Source organism: Mus caroli, chromosome 18, assembly GCF_900094665.2.
Source record: "Mus caroli chromosome 18, CAROLI_EIJ_v1.1, whole genome shotgun sequence".
NCBI lineage: Eukaryota > Metazoa > Chordata > Mammalia > Rodentia > Muridae > Mus > Mus caroli.
Window position 1 is genome coordinate 59,705,014 of NC_034587.1, and position 13,639 is coordinate 59,718,652.

At 46.5% G+C, this 13,639-nt stretch overlaps 1 protein-coding gene across 1 annotated transcript in view; it reads left to right on the forward strand.

The window, feature by feature from the left end:
* Nucleotides 1-914: 914 nt before the first annotated feature.
* Apcdd1 (APC down-regulated 1) overlaps nucleotides 915-13,639 on the forward strand; it is a 30,682-nt gene continuing 17,957 nt past the window's right edge. The window contains exons 1-2 of the mRNA XM_021150269.1: nucleotides 915-1,306; nucleotides 12,623-12,806. Coding sequence (XP_021005928.1) covers nucleotides 1,249-1,306; nucleotides 12,623-12,806 — 242 coding nt within the window. The 5' untranslated portion in view covers nucleotides 915-1,248. The remainder of the gene's footprint in view (nucleotides 1,307-12,622; nucleotides 12,807-13,639) is intronic.

The following is a 13,639-nucleotide window of genomic DNA, read 5'->3' on the forward strand; positions in this document are numbered from 1 at the left end:
TTGCCCTGGAATATAAAGTTCAATATGAACTTGAACAGACCACAGACCACAAATTAAAGCAGCCTCATAGTGGTTATTCATGCTGGGAGAGAAAACGACTCCAAAGGAGCCATGCAATTTTCTGTGAAAATTTCCCCAGTTTCAACAAGCCTAACAGAAAAGGGGTGGCAAAGAGAAAAGACTCCTGCAGTCTAAACCCTGCACTGGTCAAGAAGGGGCCAGCTACAAGGCTTTGGTGTTTCCTAGGCATAGATTGGTAGGATTTGCAGAGAAAACTGTGTTCTCCAGAGAGCCCAGTTTTCCAGAGCTCAGTACCCTCCGATCTCTTTTCCTCTCTGTAAGTTCCCATACAAGAGCATACCCAGCCTCCATTTAACAACAACAACCACAAAAAACCGCTTAGCTAAGATCGCACTAAAAAACTAAGTTCTAAAGACCCTCACCGCTCCCTTGCAAATGACTTCTGCAAATGGAATGGAGAAGAAGAGTCCGGGGCTGTACAGGTTTAAGGCTGCGAGAATGAATGGAATAGAAGGTAGCAGCACAAGCTGTAATTGCCTGGCTCAAGGGTCTCAGTTTTCAAGAGTGAGCAGTCGCGGAGGAGAAGAACAGAAAAGGGGCTGAAGATATGGAGATGCGCCCAGGCAGACGGGAAAGGCGGGCCTTTGAGGGAGAAGGGGGAGAAAACCAAAGAGCAGGAGCCCTGGAGGAAGTGGGAGAGGAGTAGGAGGAGATATCAAGGAGGAGGATGAGAGGCTCGGAGCTCTCGAGCAGAAGGGCGGGCTAGGGAAGCGGGGAGAAGGGGCGGAACTTAAGGCGTGGCCTCCCTGACACTCCGCCCCTCCCAGGCCCTGCCTCCGAGCCGCCCGCGGCGCTCTGCAAATATGAGGAGAGTCTGCCGCGGCGGCAGCAGCGGCCACTGTACCTCCGAGCTGTGCGCGCCGCGGCCGGGGCGGGCCTCGGGACTGGGGCTGGGAGCCAAGGGGCCGGGGCGAAACGCGGAGAGGCTGGGCTGCGGTTCGGAGTCCCGCGCGGACAGGGGCCGGACGGCGGCGAGGGAGCGCGCGCCCCGCAGTCCCGTGCTACGCCCGCCGGGGATGGGGCGCGCTGCTGCCTGAGGCCCGGCCTGGCGGGCGCCCGCCGGGGGCTGCGGCTGAGGAGCCGAGCGCGCCCTGCACCGGAGTGGCCCGCGCGCGCGCTCGGAGGGGGACGGGGACGGACTACAGCGAAGCCCGGAGGAGCCCCGAGATGTCCCGTGTGCGCCGCCTTCTGCTTGGATACCTGTTCCCAGCCCTCCTGTTGCACGGTGAGTTCGGGGATGGATGGGTGAGTGGGGAGGTTCTGGTCCTCCCATCGCCCGGACGACGACGGCAGGAGTCGCGCCGGGTCGCTGGGTGCACAGTGTGCCCATTTGCCCTTTCCGGCCGGTGGGTGCGCAGAGCCCCTTTCCCCAGCGGCACCCGCAGTGGTTTTTGCCGCTGCAGTGTTCTTTCTGGAAGGATGCGAACCTCTCCCAGATACTTTTTAATCTCTCAAATCCGTAGCTGCACAGCCGAGGGAAAACTTTCTATCCAGTCTGAGGGCCTTTCCAGCTGTAAACTGTCACAGAATCGCAGGCTTTGCGGTCCCCTTTCCACCGGTGTCAGAGCGCAGCAGGGGCTCTCGGTGAGGTCCTTTATGAGACTGTAAAGAGAAAGCTGTGATGGTTTACAGGGAGGACACGTCTCGCGGGTGTTTGTCTGCCGTCTGAGGACCAGTGTTTGTAGTCTGCCTGCACCCAGGCTCCGCATTGAATCTTAGTGTGCTGCCGGGTTGGACGGGCGCAAGGGGACTCTTGGTAGCGGATCATGGAAGCCAGACTAAAGGAGCTGGATGCCCAGATCCCTCCCGCTGGTGTGGAATCAAGTTTTTCCTGTGCTGCTGCTTGCGCTGGTTCTCCAGGCTGCAGAACCACAGACATCTGCTCTTGAAAGGGGTTCTAGAAATTGCACCGTGCAAAATAAGACAATTGCATTGGGGTGGACAAAATATGTTTGATGACAGGTGGTTGTTGATACTTGTGGTAGGCAGTGGTGTGGTCCTTCTGTTGTCCGGGGCAATAGTCAGACATCTGACGTTTCAGCCGAGTGGCTTCACGGCTCTCCTTCCTAAACATCCACTAAAGCCATCCGAACCTGCAGCTGGTCTATTGGGGGACAGTCCCCACCCCCCACTCCACCCCCACCCTGTGCCTCAGAGAATGAAGGGAAGGGAACTGCAGGCTTCTGGGGGTGCTATTTTCTTTGTAGTCTTTGGGACAGCTTTCGAAGTTCCCCCAGGCTTTATGGACCTACCTGAGCAATTGATTGCCAAGGTGTACACTGAGCCCCAGCCATCGCAACATCTTAAAAGTCAGAATGGAAGGCTTGCAGTTCCAGGGCAAAGAGAGAGAATGTATAATTATAGGGTTGGACTTCTAGGCCCATCTGCTTAGAATTACAGAGCAGTTTTAATCTTTGGCTGAAACATGAAACAAATCAGAGCCAATGAGCAGATCAAACAGCAGCTGCCACACACACAAGAAAAAAGAGAGGATGAAACAGGGAAAATTGCCCCTGGTTGAAAAAAAAGAACTGTTACAGTGTCTGCTGGGGGAGGGGGGTCATGGAGATAGTAGTGCTGTCAAATAAAGAGTTACTTAAAAGTTCCATATCCATAGACTGTTTCGAACGAAATCATTACCAGTTGGGCTTCAGGGACCATCTTCACAAATGTACCGTGCATGGCTCCACTCTGATCCTTTTGCTGCCTCTTGAGAAACGGGATGTTCGATATGCCTACTTAGCAATCCAACTGAGATAGGAGTGGCTGGCCGGTATATACAAGTGTATCGTTTGGTCAGTGTGGCCAGAAATCTCCCACACTGAAGTCAGGAGTCTGTGATTACTCCATGGGATCTGGGGAAGTCTCCCCACTGGTGCCAGGAGAAGAAGAAGACAGAGGGAGTAGCTGCAAGAGGCAGTCTGGGCTGCAAGTAGGAACGGGGCCAGAGAGCATGCATGCGTGTTTATGAAGAGAACTTCAGATAAAAAGGGAGGTTTGAAGAGCTTAATTGGACAACCTGGATAAACTTTCACAGAGTAATGCAACTTCACATCGAGTTCGCAATGATGCAATTATTAAAACAGAAGTCACCCAAAGTTCTATCTACTTGGATCCAAGAGGGAGTTGTGGGATCTGCTGCAAAAAGGAAACACAAGTTTCAAATGCTCACTGTCTAAGAAAGGTTGGCCATAACTGGTTAGGATAGCAGAAAGCGTCCGAAGAGGGTTGAAATCCTTCCCTGCCACAAGTTGTATATGATTAGAGCATTTTAACAGAAAATGAGTATTAATCAACTTAACCCCAGAGAGTGGCTTGATGAGCTGCCCCATTTAAGAGATAGGGGTTTTATGGGCTTCTAAACCATCCTGTGGCAAAAGCTAGAGCCCGCTCAATTATTTCAACAGAAGACACACGTTATCCTAGAATGGATTAATGGTTTCTTTTCTGCTCTGTAGGCATTTGATTCGCTAACCATGCGATGCCATTTGACTGTTTGTGATAGCAGTTTTGTAGATAAAAGCAAGGGTCATGTGGTTCTAAATGTGTGAGTAGTAACTTTAATACATTTCAGACTGCCCATCTAGAAGATTTGCTGCATGGACAAATGAGGTTAAAGAGGAAATCACAGAAAGGCTTTCTGAAGGACCTGGAGGAGGATGCTGGTGGGCAGTGCCATTATGTATGGGATCCAGTTTTTGTTCAGTTCTGTAGCCACTTTGATTTCAATTCATTGGAAGTCACAAGTCCACCCCACCCCCCCACCCCCTGCCAAGCCCTATCCATGAGCAAATGAGTTATCACAGGACCTTGGACTTTCTTGCTTTTATTCTCTTATACAACTGTGGATGCAGCGGCTCCAGACCCAAGTTCAAAGTGTGATGCACAGGCATGTGCCTGTCAGGTTGCTTTCCTCCCCCTCAGATTCTGCAAACAACTGCACTTCTTAATCCAAATAAACCCGCTGAGTGTCACAAAGGTACACAGCTGGCAGCTATCCATTATCACTGCTTTCTCTGCTTCACTGAGAAGGCGCTTACGTTCACATGTCAAAATTTAAAACTCATTCAGCTCTCGACACGGACTGGCAGGAGGTGTGGAGAATAGGGGGGTTGGGGGGGGAGCTACACTGACCTTACAACCAGCACATTTCCGTAGTGGAGCAGATGTTGGGGAAAGTTGTTGCTCAAACACTGTTTACGTTTGTAGAGCTCTTTGACTTTTCAGAGAAGTGGAGACCTTTTCAGTCCTTCCCTTCGATTCGGCTTCATTCTCAGCATCATCAGATGCTGAGGAGCTGAGGACATGGCTCAGTTGGTAAAGGGCTTGCCTGAAAGCAGCAGGACCTGAATTGATCTCCAGAACCCATATAAGCATATTTATTTGTCATCCCAGGGCTGGTGAGGTAGAAGTAGACATATCTCTGATCAGCCAGGCTAGTTTGCTTGAATAGTGGGCCAATGAGAGAGAGAGAGAGAGAGAGAGAGAGAGAGAGAGACAGAGANAGAGAGAGAGACAGAGAGACAGAGAGAGAGACAGAGACAGACAGACAGACAGACAGACAGACAGACAGACAGACAGATGGTAGTATCTGAGGCTTGACACTTAAGGCTATTTTCTGACTTCCACACACAAGAATATACTCATGAGCCTACACACAGCAGACAGACAGACAGACACACACACACACACACACACACACACACACACATGGAGGGAGAGTGAGAGGGAGGGAGGAGGAGATAGACTTTAAAAACCTGCCAATTGCCAAATCAGTGCTTAACCAACAAATTTCAAGAAAACATTGAAATGGAGTGCAATAGAGATCTTCAAAATGGCATTTTTCTGACAATCGCCTTTGTAATGGAGAAAACATTTTCTTCCCCATTGTTTTTCCCCTCCTTGTCATCAAATGGAATCCTGATCATAGTTTGTTTGTACAGAGTAAGGGCAAGGACCTTGGACAGATGTCATATGTTCTTTTGTTACATAGATGGGCTTGCATCCTACGTGAGCAGTCCTGTGATCATGTGTGATATGACCATGTTGTACATACTGTTGAGGGACACATGATGACTGACACAGTCAAAAGGAAACATGAACCATGTCAGAGCAGGGATAGGATCTGGCACTCTGGAGGATGATGGGTAGAGGCTGGGGGCACACAGAGCAGGTGTGCCTGAGCTGAAGTGATCCCAGAGGAAACTTCAGGAAGACACCTGCCACCGTCTGGCAGGACTGCATGCTACTGTGTCATGATTGTACAGTTGTGGGCTATTGCTGAGTTCCCCCCAGCTTCAGAGTGACTCACTCTGGAAAGTAGAATGGTTTTACCTAAGTACAAGAAAGGAAGGGTCCTTAGGTGAAATCACTAAGTGTATTCTGTTCCGTGAGTGCTCTCTGATTTGATTCGTCCAGCTAGCCATTTGTTCAAAAACGTTTGTCTGCAGGTCCACTGCCAATATGTGTCACTGCTACTCAGCGCAGGGCTGATGAGGGAGTTTTCCCTTTTTAGAATCCTAAAGAATATCTAGTAGTAATGAAGAAATGACACTGAGAACCTCAGATCCAGGAGGGTGGCCAACTGTGGGTCATTGTACTAGTCTGCTTTCAGAAATTCCACATGTATAACACACACACACACACAAATATCACACATAAACATGCACCATGCACAGCACAAAGATCACATCACACACGGGTACTTAGAGACACACATACCACATATGTATATATGGTATAGATATCATAAGTATGATATACCACAAACATGACACACAAACACCCACATACATCACAAACACTGCACACAAACAAAAACAAATACCAAGCATATACCATATTGATATACTATACACAGTACATATATGTATGCTGTATGAACATATATCACATATATGTGGTATACAACACATAGACACAGAGGACTTGGCCATCTCAGTTCTGCCCATATCCAGTCCAAAGGCCTTGGCAGATATTAAAATATGCTCACTAAAATCAAACATAGCCAGAAATTTCAAAATTTTTTGCTTTATTAATTTTTATAAAGGGTAAATATTTTCTGTAGGAAGGTTTACAGACAGTATAAGCAGTTCATTTAGTGTTTGTTTGCTGCTGGACAGAAACTTGGAACTAAAACCAAGAGTGTGGTATGCACCAGGGCCCACATGGTGTTTAGCCCTACTACCATCTGCAGTACACAAGCTCTTACTCCAGGACCGGGGAGCTGTGCTGGGGCTTATCTCCCTGTATCCACTTCAAAGCATGCTTTACAGTAATGACTGCTCATTTAATTGGGCAGGGCGATTTCATGGGTAAGTAATTACCTGTAGTTAAGCTCGTCAGTCTCATTTTCTATATCATCGCTAGTGCTGACTTGAGATACCGTACCCCTCTGATTATTGAGGCACACACATTATGGAAAGTAGGGAAAGCTGCAAAAGGAGTTGAGAAAGGGATCCTTCAGAACCCCCCGCCCAGAGAAAATATTGCTAATGTGTTAATATCACATTTATTGACTTTCTAACATTAAGTTTTAAACATGAGTGTATAACTCTAAAGACTGGCCTGACCAAAGTTTATTTCAGACCCAAGTGTGTGCTTGAAAGTTATTGTTTTCCAGTGAATGTTGCATTGTGTTATCTATAAAATGCCTTAGAAGATTTTTCTTCCCAGTATGTCTACATAGGCATGTGGAAACCAGAATCTGTAGATAAATTGAGTTCTTAAAATATTGGAAAAAAATCAAGGATCTAGCCCCCATATACTTTTCATAAGTCAACAATGATCTTTGTATATGAAAGAACCCAACACATGGTTGTTATTTAGATCTTTGTTGAGTAAATGAATGTTGGCTCTCAGAGGCTGAACAACCACTGCCTCCCTCCCTTCCGTCTCTTCAAGGGTCTTCTTCAATTTCTCAGTAGCCTGGCTTGCTCCTGAGAGCACTGTGGGTCTGAGTTCAGGGGAGATGTGTGGGTGACAGTGGACATTTCAGTTCCACCTCTCCCCGTGAAAGCTGTTAAGTACCACCTTCCAAGAGTGTGACCTGTGCTTTTAAGTGATGTAAGACCCGGGCACTTCAAGGTCTGTTACTTGGAGCACAAACTTCATTGTAAGTCAACCTTGTGCTTCATCTTATTCAAGCTAATCTGCGTTTTCTTTGCCATTGTTGGGTATGCCTACTGTCTGAGTAGCAGACTGCTGGGTGTTGGTGGATAAGATCATAGCAAAATCTAGATTCCTGAGTGCGGTAATTCACCTCCCTGCTTAGGGTCATGTCACTCATGCATCTATCCCTGTGCGCACAGTCCATAATGAACCCCAGGGTCTGTATAATATTCCGAACTTGGTAACCTCTAAATGCTTAACCTCACAGAACTTAATTTTTTTTCAATAAGTGAACAGTTTCCATCTAGACTTTTACATTCCCCCTCCCTCACATTCCTTCAAAAGAACAGAACCCACCTGTTTGCCATAATGATTTTATTTGGGTACAGGCCATGCTTGAGGTCATTTCCTGGAGAAGTAATATGATAACTTATTCAGAGTTCCCCTGGACTGGGAACAGTGATAGGTGCTTCCCTGTCAATGGGTGCTGAGGACAACTGTTCATAAATTTACCTCAGACTGTCTCTGTGCCTAAGTGGTAATAGCAGTTGACTAAATGAGGCAATGTTTCTGAAAAAAATGAATTGTCAAGTGTTGTGTGACCACAGAGTCCCCTGGGTTGACCAGAAGTCTAAGGCTGGGCTCCTTGACTGACACACCAAGGCAATGCCTTGAAAAAGAGTTGTAAGAATGTTGGCTTTAGCTTCTCCCCCAAATGAAAATGGTACATCAAATACCCTTCCAATTCCTAGACATCAAACAGAATTAGCACTTAAAAGAAGGCCATCCATATGTTTTTATATCAGCCAAAAACAAAAAACAAAAAACCCAGAGATATTTTTATCCACCTGCAAAGAGAAAGAAGACAAAAACCAATACTAAACTTAAGACATAGTATGCTCTTCAAGGGTTCATTTGTAGAAAGCTGTGTAATGATGTCAGATAGTGGAACCTTGAAAAGGTGAAGCCTAAGACAGGCTGTGTTGGTACATGCCTGTAATCACAGTTTCTTAAAAGCTCAAAAGGCCAAGGCCAAGGAGAGCTACAGAGTGAGTTCAAGGCCACCCCAGGCAACTTAGTGAGACTCTATAAAAAGGGCTGAGGATGGGGATGTAGCTCAGGAGTGAAGAGCTTGCTTAGCTTGTGTAAAGCTCTAGGCTTGTTCAAGTCTCACTACAGCTCCTCTTCCCCCCCCCCCCAAACTGGAGCCCAGTGGGAAGTGATTAGGTCCCTGGAGACATTGCCCTTGGGGAGAATTAACATGACCTCAGGGAGCAAGTGGCTCTAATAGATCTGTGGTCCCTACCTGTGTCTGACTGTCTTCCCATCACAGTGCCATGAAGCATGCTGGGACCCAGCACAGTGAGAGGAGTCATAGCCCCCAGCAGAGCCAAGCAAAAGTCAAGGCCATACTTTGTATTCAAAAATAAACTTAATTAAAAAAAATTCTAGCCTCAGGTAGCTTCCTCTAACCATGGGAAATAAATGAAGACAATTATTAACACATAAATTCACTATCACACCTGTTGAGTTGTCTCCATCTGCTGGTCATGTGTTCCCTGGCTGAAGTGTCTGCCTCACCATGTTGCTAGGCTGTGTTCATGACCAAGAGCCACATCCTAGACTGATGTTTGTCTCCTACTTTCCAGTGATTTCCATAATGGATTTTATTTCTCTTGCCACCTGCTAAGAACACAAGCATAACTTTCCTTCCCGGTGCGATTCCATTCTTTTGAATGACCCATGTAGATACTACCCATCATTCCTGCCTCTGCCTTTGAGGACCTGGTTGTATTCCCAGAGTCCTCCTTAGTCGTCTCGACCCATTTCCTATCCAGACTTCCAAGGCAACAACGCTTACCTTAATTCATATTTGTATGTCCTGCCTCTAAAATGCACAAAGTGTTGATCAGTATTTGTCATGCTGAGCAGAACTTGCCAACAATCAAATGCTTGGTGCTATAGGCTCTTCTTTGGAATCACTGTAGAAGGCAGGCTGCCAGCCCCAGCCTTTGCTCTCTTCTTCTTCAGAATCATTAATAGATTGCTGGCTGCCAGCCCCATGCTTTTGCTTTCTTCTTCAGAATCATAAAATGTTGTCTGACAGCCCAAGCTTAATTCTGGGTACTTCGTTCTCCTCAGAGCTCAGAGGGAGGCCAGCTCTGGACCACCATTATTTTAACTGTTTGTTAGGAGAGACTTTGGGAGACTGGCATAAAAGTGTCATTATTGAATAGTGTTAACGGTGCACGAAAGGCACTGTGCTAAATTAGACCCTGCCCAAGAGGGGTGGGCTCATTACATAAGTGGGCTGAAGCTCAGAGAGGCTGAATAATTTGTGTGAGTCTATCAGCTTACAGTGTGTTTCACCAACCACAAGATGGCGTTCTCCCTTTTTTCTGCTTTAAGATCTCTATCTGGGGTGAGTGGTATTATGGAAGGGAGTCACAGTTTCTTTGGTCTGTAAGTAGTAGTAGAGAAGAGTGGGGTGCTCTGCCACTGATCCATGATGTTGCTCTTGACTTTGGCAACTTGGACACAATTGCTTCTCATGTCTCTGAACTTGTTTCCTGCATGGGTATCTTGTACTCCTTATTTTGAGGTTAGTTAAGGTAGACTGGGTTTGAAAATCAAAAGAGTAAACTATTGACTCAGCACGTATGCCTTCTCTCCATCGCCAACTGGTGACTACTCCGAGCCTGAGGAGGAAAACTATTTTGAAGGGTAAAATGGGTCTTCCAACAGAGCAAGGGGTGTTAATTTGTCCTCAGTGGGGCAAGTATTTATTATGGAAGGAATATCTGCAATGCCATAGTTTCTCACCCAACATGTGTTGGTGGCTTGAACATGAGTATACCTACAAAAACGTGAAGCTGTTTGTGTTTTGTGACCAAGACACGTGAAGAGTAAACATTTGCCACCAAAGACCAGAAGAATTGTCAGCTCTCCCTGAACAGATAAACGTCAGAGCCATCTCAGGCTGCTGTGAATGATTCTCGGACATTGTTAAAGCATTATGTCATGGCTGGAGCCTTGTGTGTTGTTGCTGGTAATAAAATAACGACATATCTCAGACGCCAAGGAAGTCTTGAGTTGAATAAAATCCTGTTAGCAGCAAATCCAGTTTCAAACTCAAGCAGCCCGGGTGGGGCGACCTCAGCCTCTTCCCTTGAGCTCTTGGCTTTAAAGATCCAGAAGTTTGCACATCAAGCTTTAGAACACAGTTTGGCCATCCCCGAGATACTAGCATCTTTATTGAATGCCTAGAGTCACATTTCAAGTAGAATCCGCTCCTGTTCTCATGCCTGAGGTCTTTAATTAAAGTCTATTAGAAGCCAGTCACATTATAATCGACTATATTATTGATCCACCAGATAGCGAGTTGTGTGACATTTTGTTCTTTGATTGCCTGACAAGGGATGGACTTGTTTACTGTCATCAGGATAATTATAGCTGTTGGCGTTGGTAGAGGTGAATGGCACTTTTGTTCCCTGTATTAGTTCAGAACCACATGAAAGATCAATGTAGATATCAGACAAAGAGGTATTAAATATTAAATGATCAGAGTTGTGCTAAATGCTGCATGAGAGAGCAGGGCATACGGTGTAGATGATGTCCATCACAGAATTGCCAGTAGTTCACTCCTGACTTGTCCTGGCCCAGTGTCATCACAGCTGAACAACAGGGGGAGGGTCCTTTGCTGTGTGTGTGTGTGTGTGTGTGATGCTGTTGTGTTAGTGGGTGCTGATTTGGGGAGAAAAAAGGCAAGTCTGAGATCAGCAAGCTTGCTTCTTCTTCCATTGCCCAGGCTGCCCATCTGGGATAGTACATGTGAAATGGAACGTAATGTTAGGAGAATGACTGGAAGAAGTTTCCCTGGACTATGGAGACCCTTACTGCATAACTATGACTGTGAACAACGCTGTCACAATATTGCTATAATAATTGCTTGTATAATTGCCCACAACCAGCTCAGGTCAAAAGCAGTGGTCTTCGCCTTCAACTGAGCACCACGTGTATCAGCAGTGTTTGCATCACTATGATCACAATATCTGACAACAAAGAATACTCTCATTCTGGCTCCTTCTTCCAGAGAACTCAGTCCTCCATGACGGGGAAGGCAGAGGAGAGTAGTTCAGCTCATGATGGTGAGGTCATGTGACGGGGGCTCTTCACTTTACGTTGGACCAGAAAGCAGAGAGGGCAGTAGAATCAGAGGCAGGGCTATAACCTTCCAATGCCTATCCCCAGTGACTTCTCTCCCTGCAAGGCTCTGCCCCCTAAAGGGTCCACAGCTTCCTTAAATAATGTTACCAGCTAGGGAATGAACATTTCAAACCATAAGTCTATAGGGAGACATTCCATATTCAAACCATAACGTATCATCGTCAACTTAAGTCAAGAATCTCTTACTCAGGTTTCCACTAGTTGAATAGAGCCCATAGGTGGCTTAGACTCATAGCTCCCAACTGTGTTTGAATAGTGCTAAGAAGAAGAAGCAGTTGCTCTGTCAACAGGGCAGCATTTTACAGAGGAAGCCATGAGAGGTCATATTCAGAGACATATATCTTCTAACTGCTAGGACTGTACACCGGCAACCCATTCTGTCCTCTCAGTGTTTGAGACACTGGGAACAGATATCTGAATATGAGCATTCTGCAGGGTCTAGGGTGGCTCCCACAATGCCCTTGATGACAACTATTAGACTTCATTACTTAAAAGGCCCTACCATCTCTTAACATCACATCTGGAAGCCAAGATTCTAATTCATAAGCCCATAGATAAACCATAACAAGGGCATCCATCTGGAGACTGTGATGGCCAGGAATTATGAGACTTGGTGCAAGCATATGGAAGGCCAGCCAAGGAGCAGGTCCCAGCCAGGAATTGAGAACTGTCTCCTGGCCACTTCTCTTTCCACATCTGCCAGGCTATGTTTTCAACACTGTTGATCTCTTTGCTCTTATTATTCCTCACCTAAATATGTCACTGTGTGAAGGTCCCCTTCTTGATATCCCCTTTCCCTTCTCTTTCTTCAACACCACCTCTTTTTTTTTTTCATGTGCGTCTAGAACATGCCTCTCTGAACTGACCCGGTGAGGTCCATTCAGGGCTCTACCACACAGGTGCTTGTGCATATGTAAAAAGCCTAGGTAAATGTACCTGAACCTTGGCTTTGCAAAGAACCAGCTGGGTGGCCCCAAGCAAGCTAGGTTCTGATTCTCGAAAGCCTCCGTTTCCACCTGGGAAGTGATCTTCAAGAGTGTCCCTGGCATGGGAGTTCTGAAGGAGCAGGCACAGTGCACAGCCTGGTGGAGTGGGCACGCTTTTCCCACCACACTCACTGCCAGTTGCAGACAGGATGGTCTGCCTGACTCACACCAGGGACTGCTGATTTGCTTACTTTCTGCTCTTGGTTTGTTTTTTCCAGGGCTGGGAGAGGGCTCTGCCCTCCTTCATCCAGACAGCAGATCGCACCCTCGGTCCTTAGAGAAAAGTGCCTGGAGGGCTTTCAAGGAGTCACAGTGTCATCATATGCTGAAGCATCTCCACAATGGTGCACGGATCACAGTGCAGATGCCCCCAACCATTGAGGGCCACTGGGTGTCCACAGGGTAAGAGCTCCATTTGAGACAGGAAGTGCAAAGAGAGCAACCTGGGAAGCAGGGTCTGAGGATGGGTTTAGATGCTAGCTTTGTACAATCAACAGCAAGAGAGAGAACCAGGCATCTCTTGGAAATTATGGTTGGTTATGCAAGCAGAACTAAGAGCTGCAGAAATCTTACTCTGAAGCAGCAGCAGTATCAGAGCTACACGGTGTGAGTGAATGGATCCTTGTTTACTGAACTCGGTGGGACCACTTGCCTATAAAGAGAAACCATTAGCAAGTGAAATTAAGCGTCTGTGTTTCGCCAACCCTGAAACGCGACTGCAAAGCTTCTTATGGTCTGAATATTCTCTCCATACACTCTGTAACTTAATCTACAGTTTCAGGGCACCAAGCGTAAGTTAAGAGCTGCCTTCACTAGCCAGGTCTTAGATTCTTTTCTGTGCTGTGAAGCTGAGATTTATCCTAGTTTGAGCTCTGGCTTATCTTCCATTAGAGCTTTTAAAAATAGCCTAGAGGCGGATCAGCGAGTTTTTTTTTTCTGCCCATTAAATTGTTGAGCATTAACAAGACTAACTGGGATCTGATGACGTCTCCCTATGCACAGTCCCTGGGATATGAAGAGCAGCCTCCAGAGACCTTCCGGGAATAACTCAACACATATGGACATAAGACGAAAGAAATCCTATAAAATGATGAAACTGATTTTTCCCCCGAAAAGTGGGTCTCTTAAAGTGACTGTGATAAACTCTTCGCAGATACATTTTTAAATGTGGAATTAAAACTTGAAGATGGTCATTTATTAGGTGGCTGCTCTGTAGCCAGCAGTTGTGTATATTT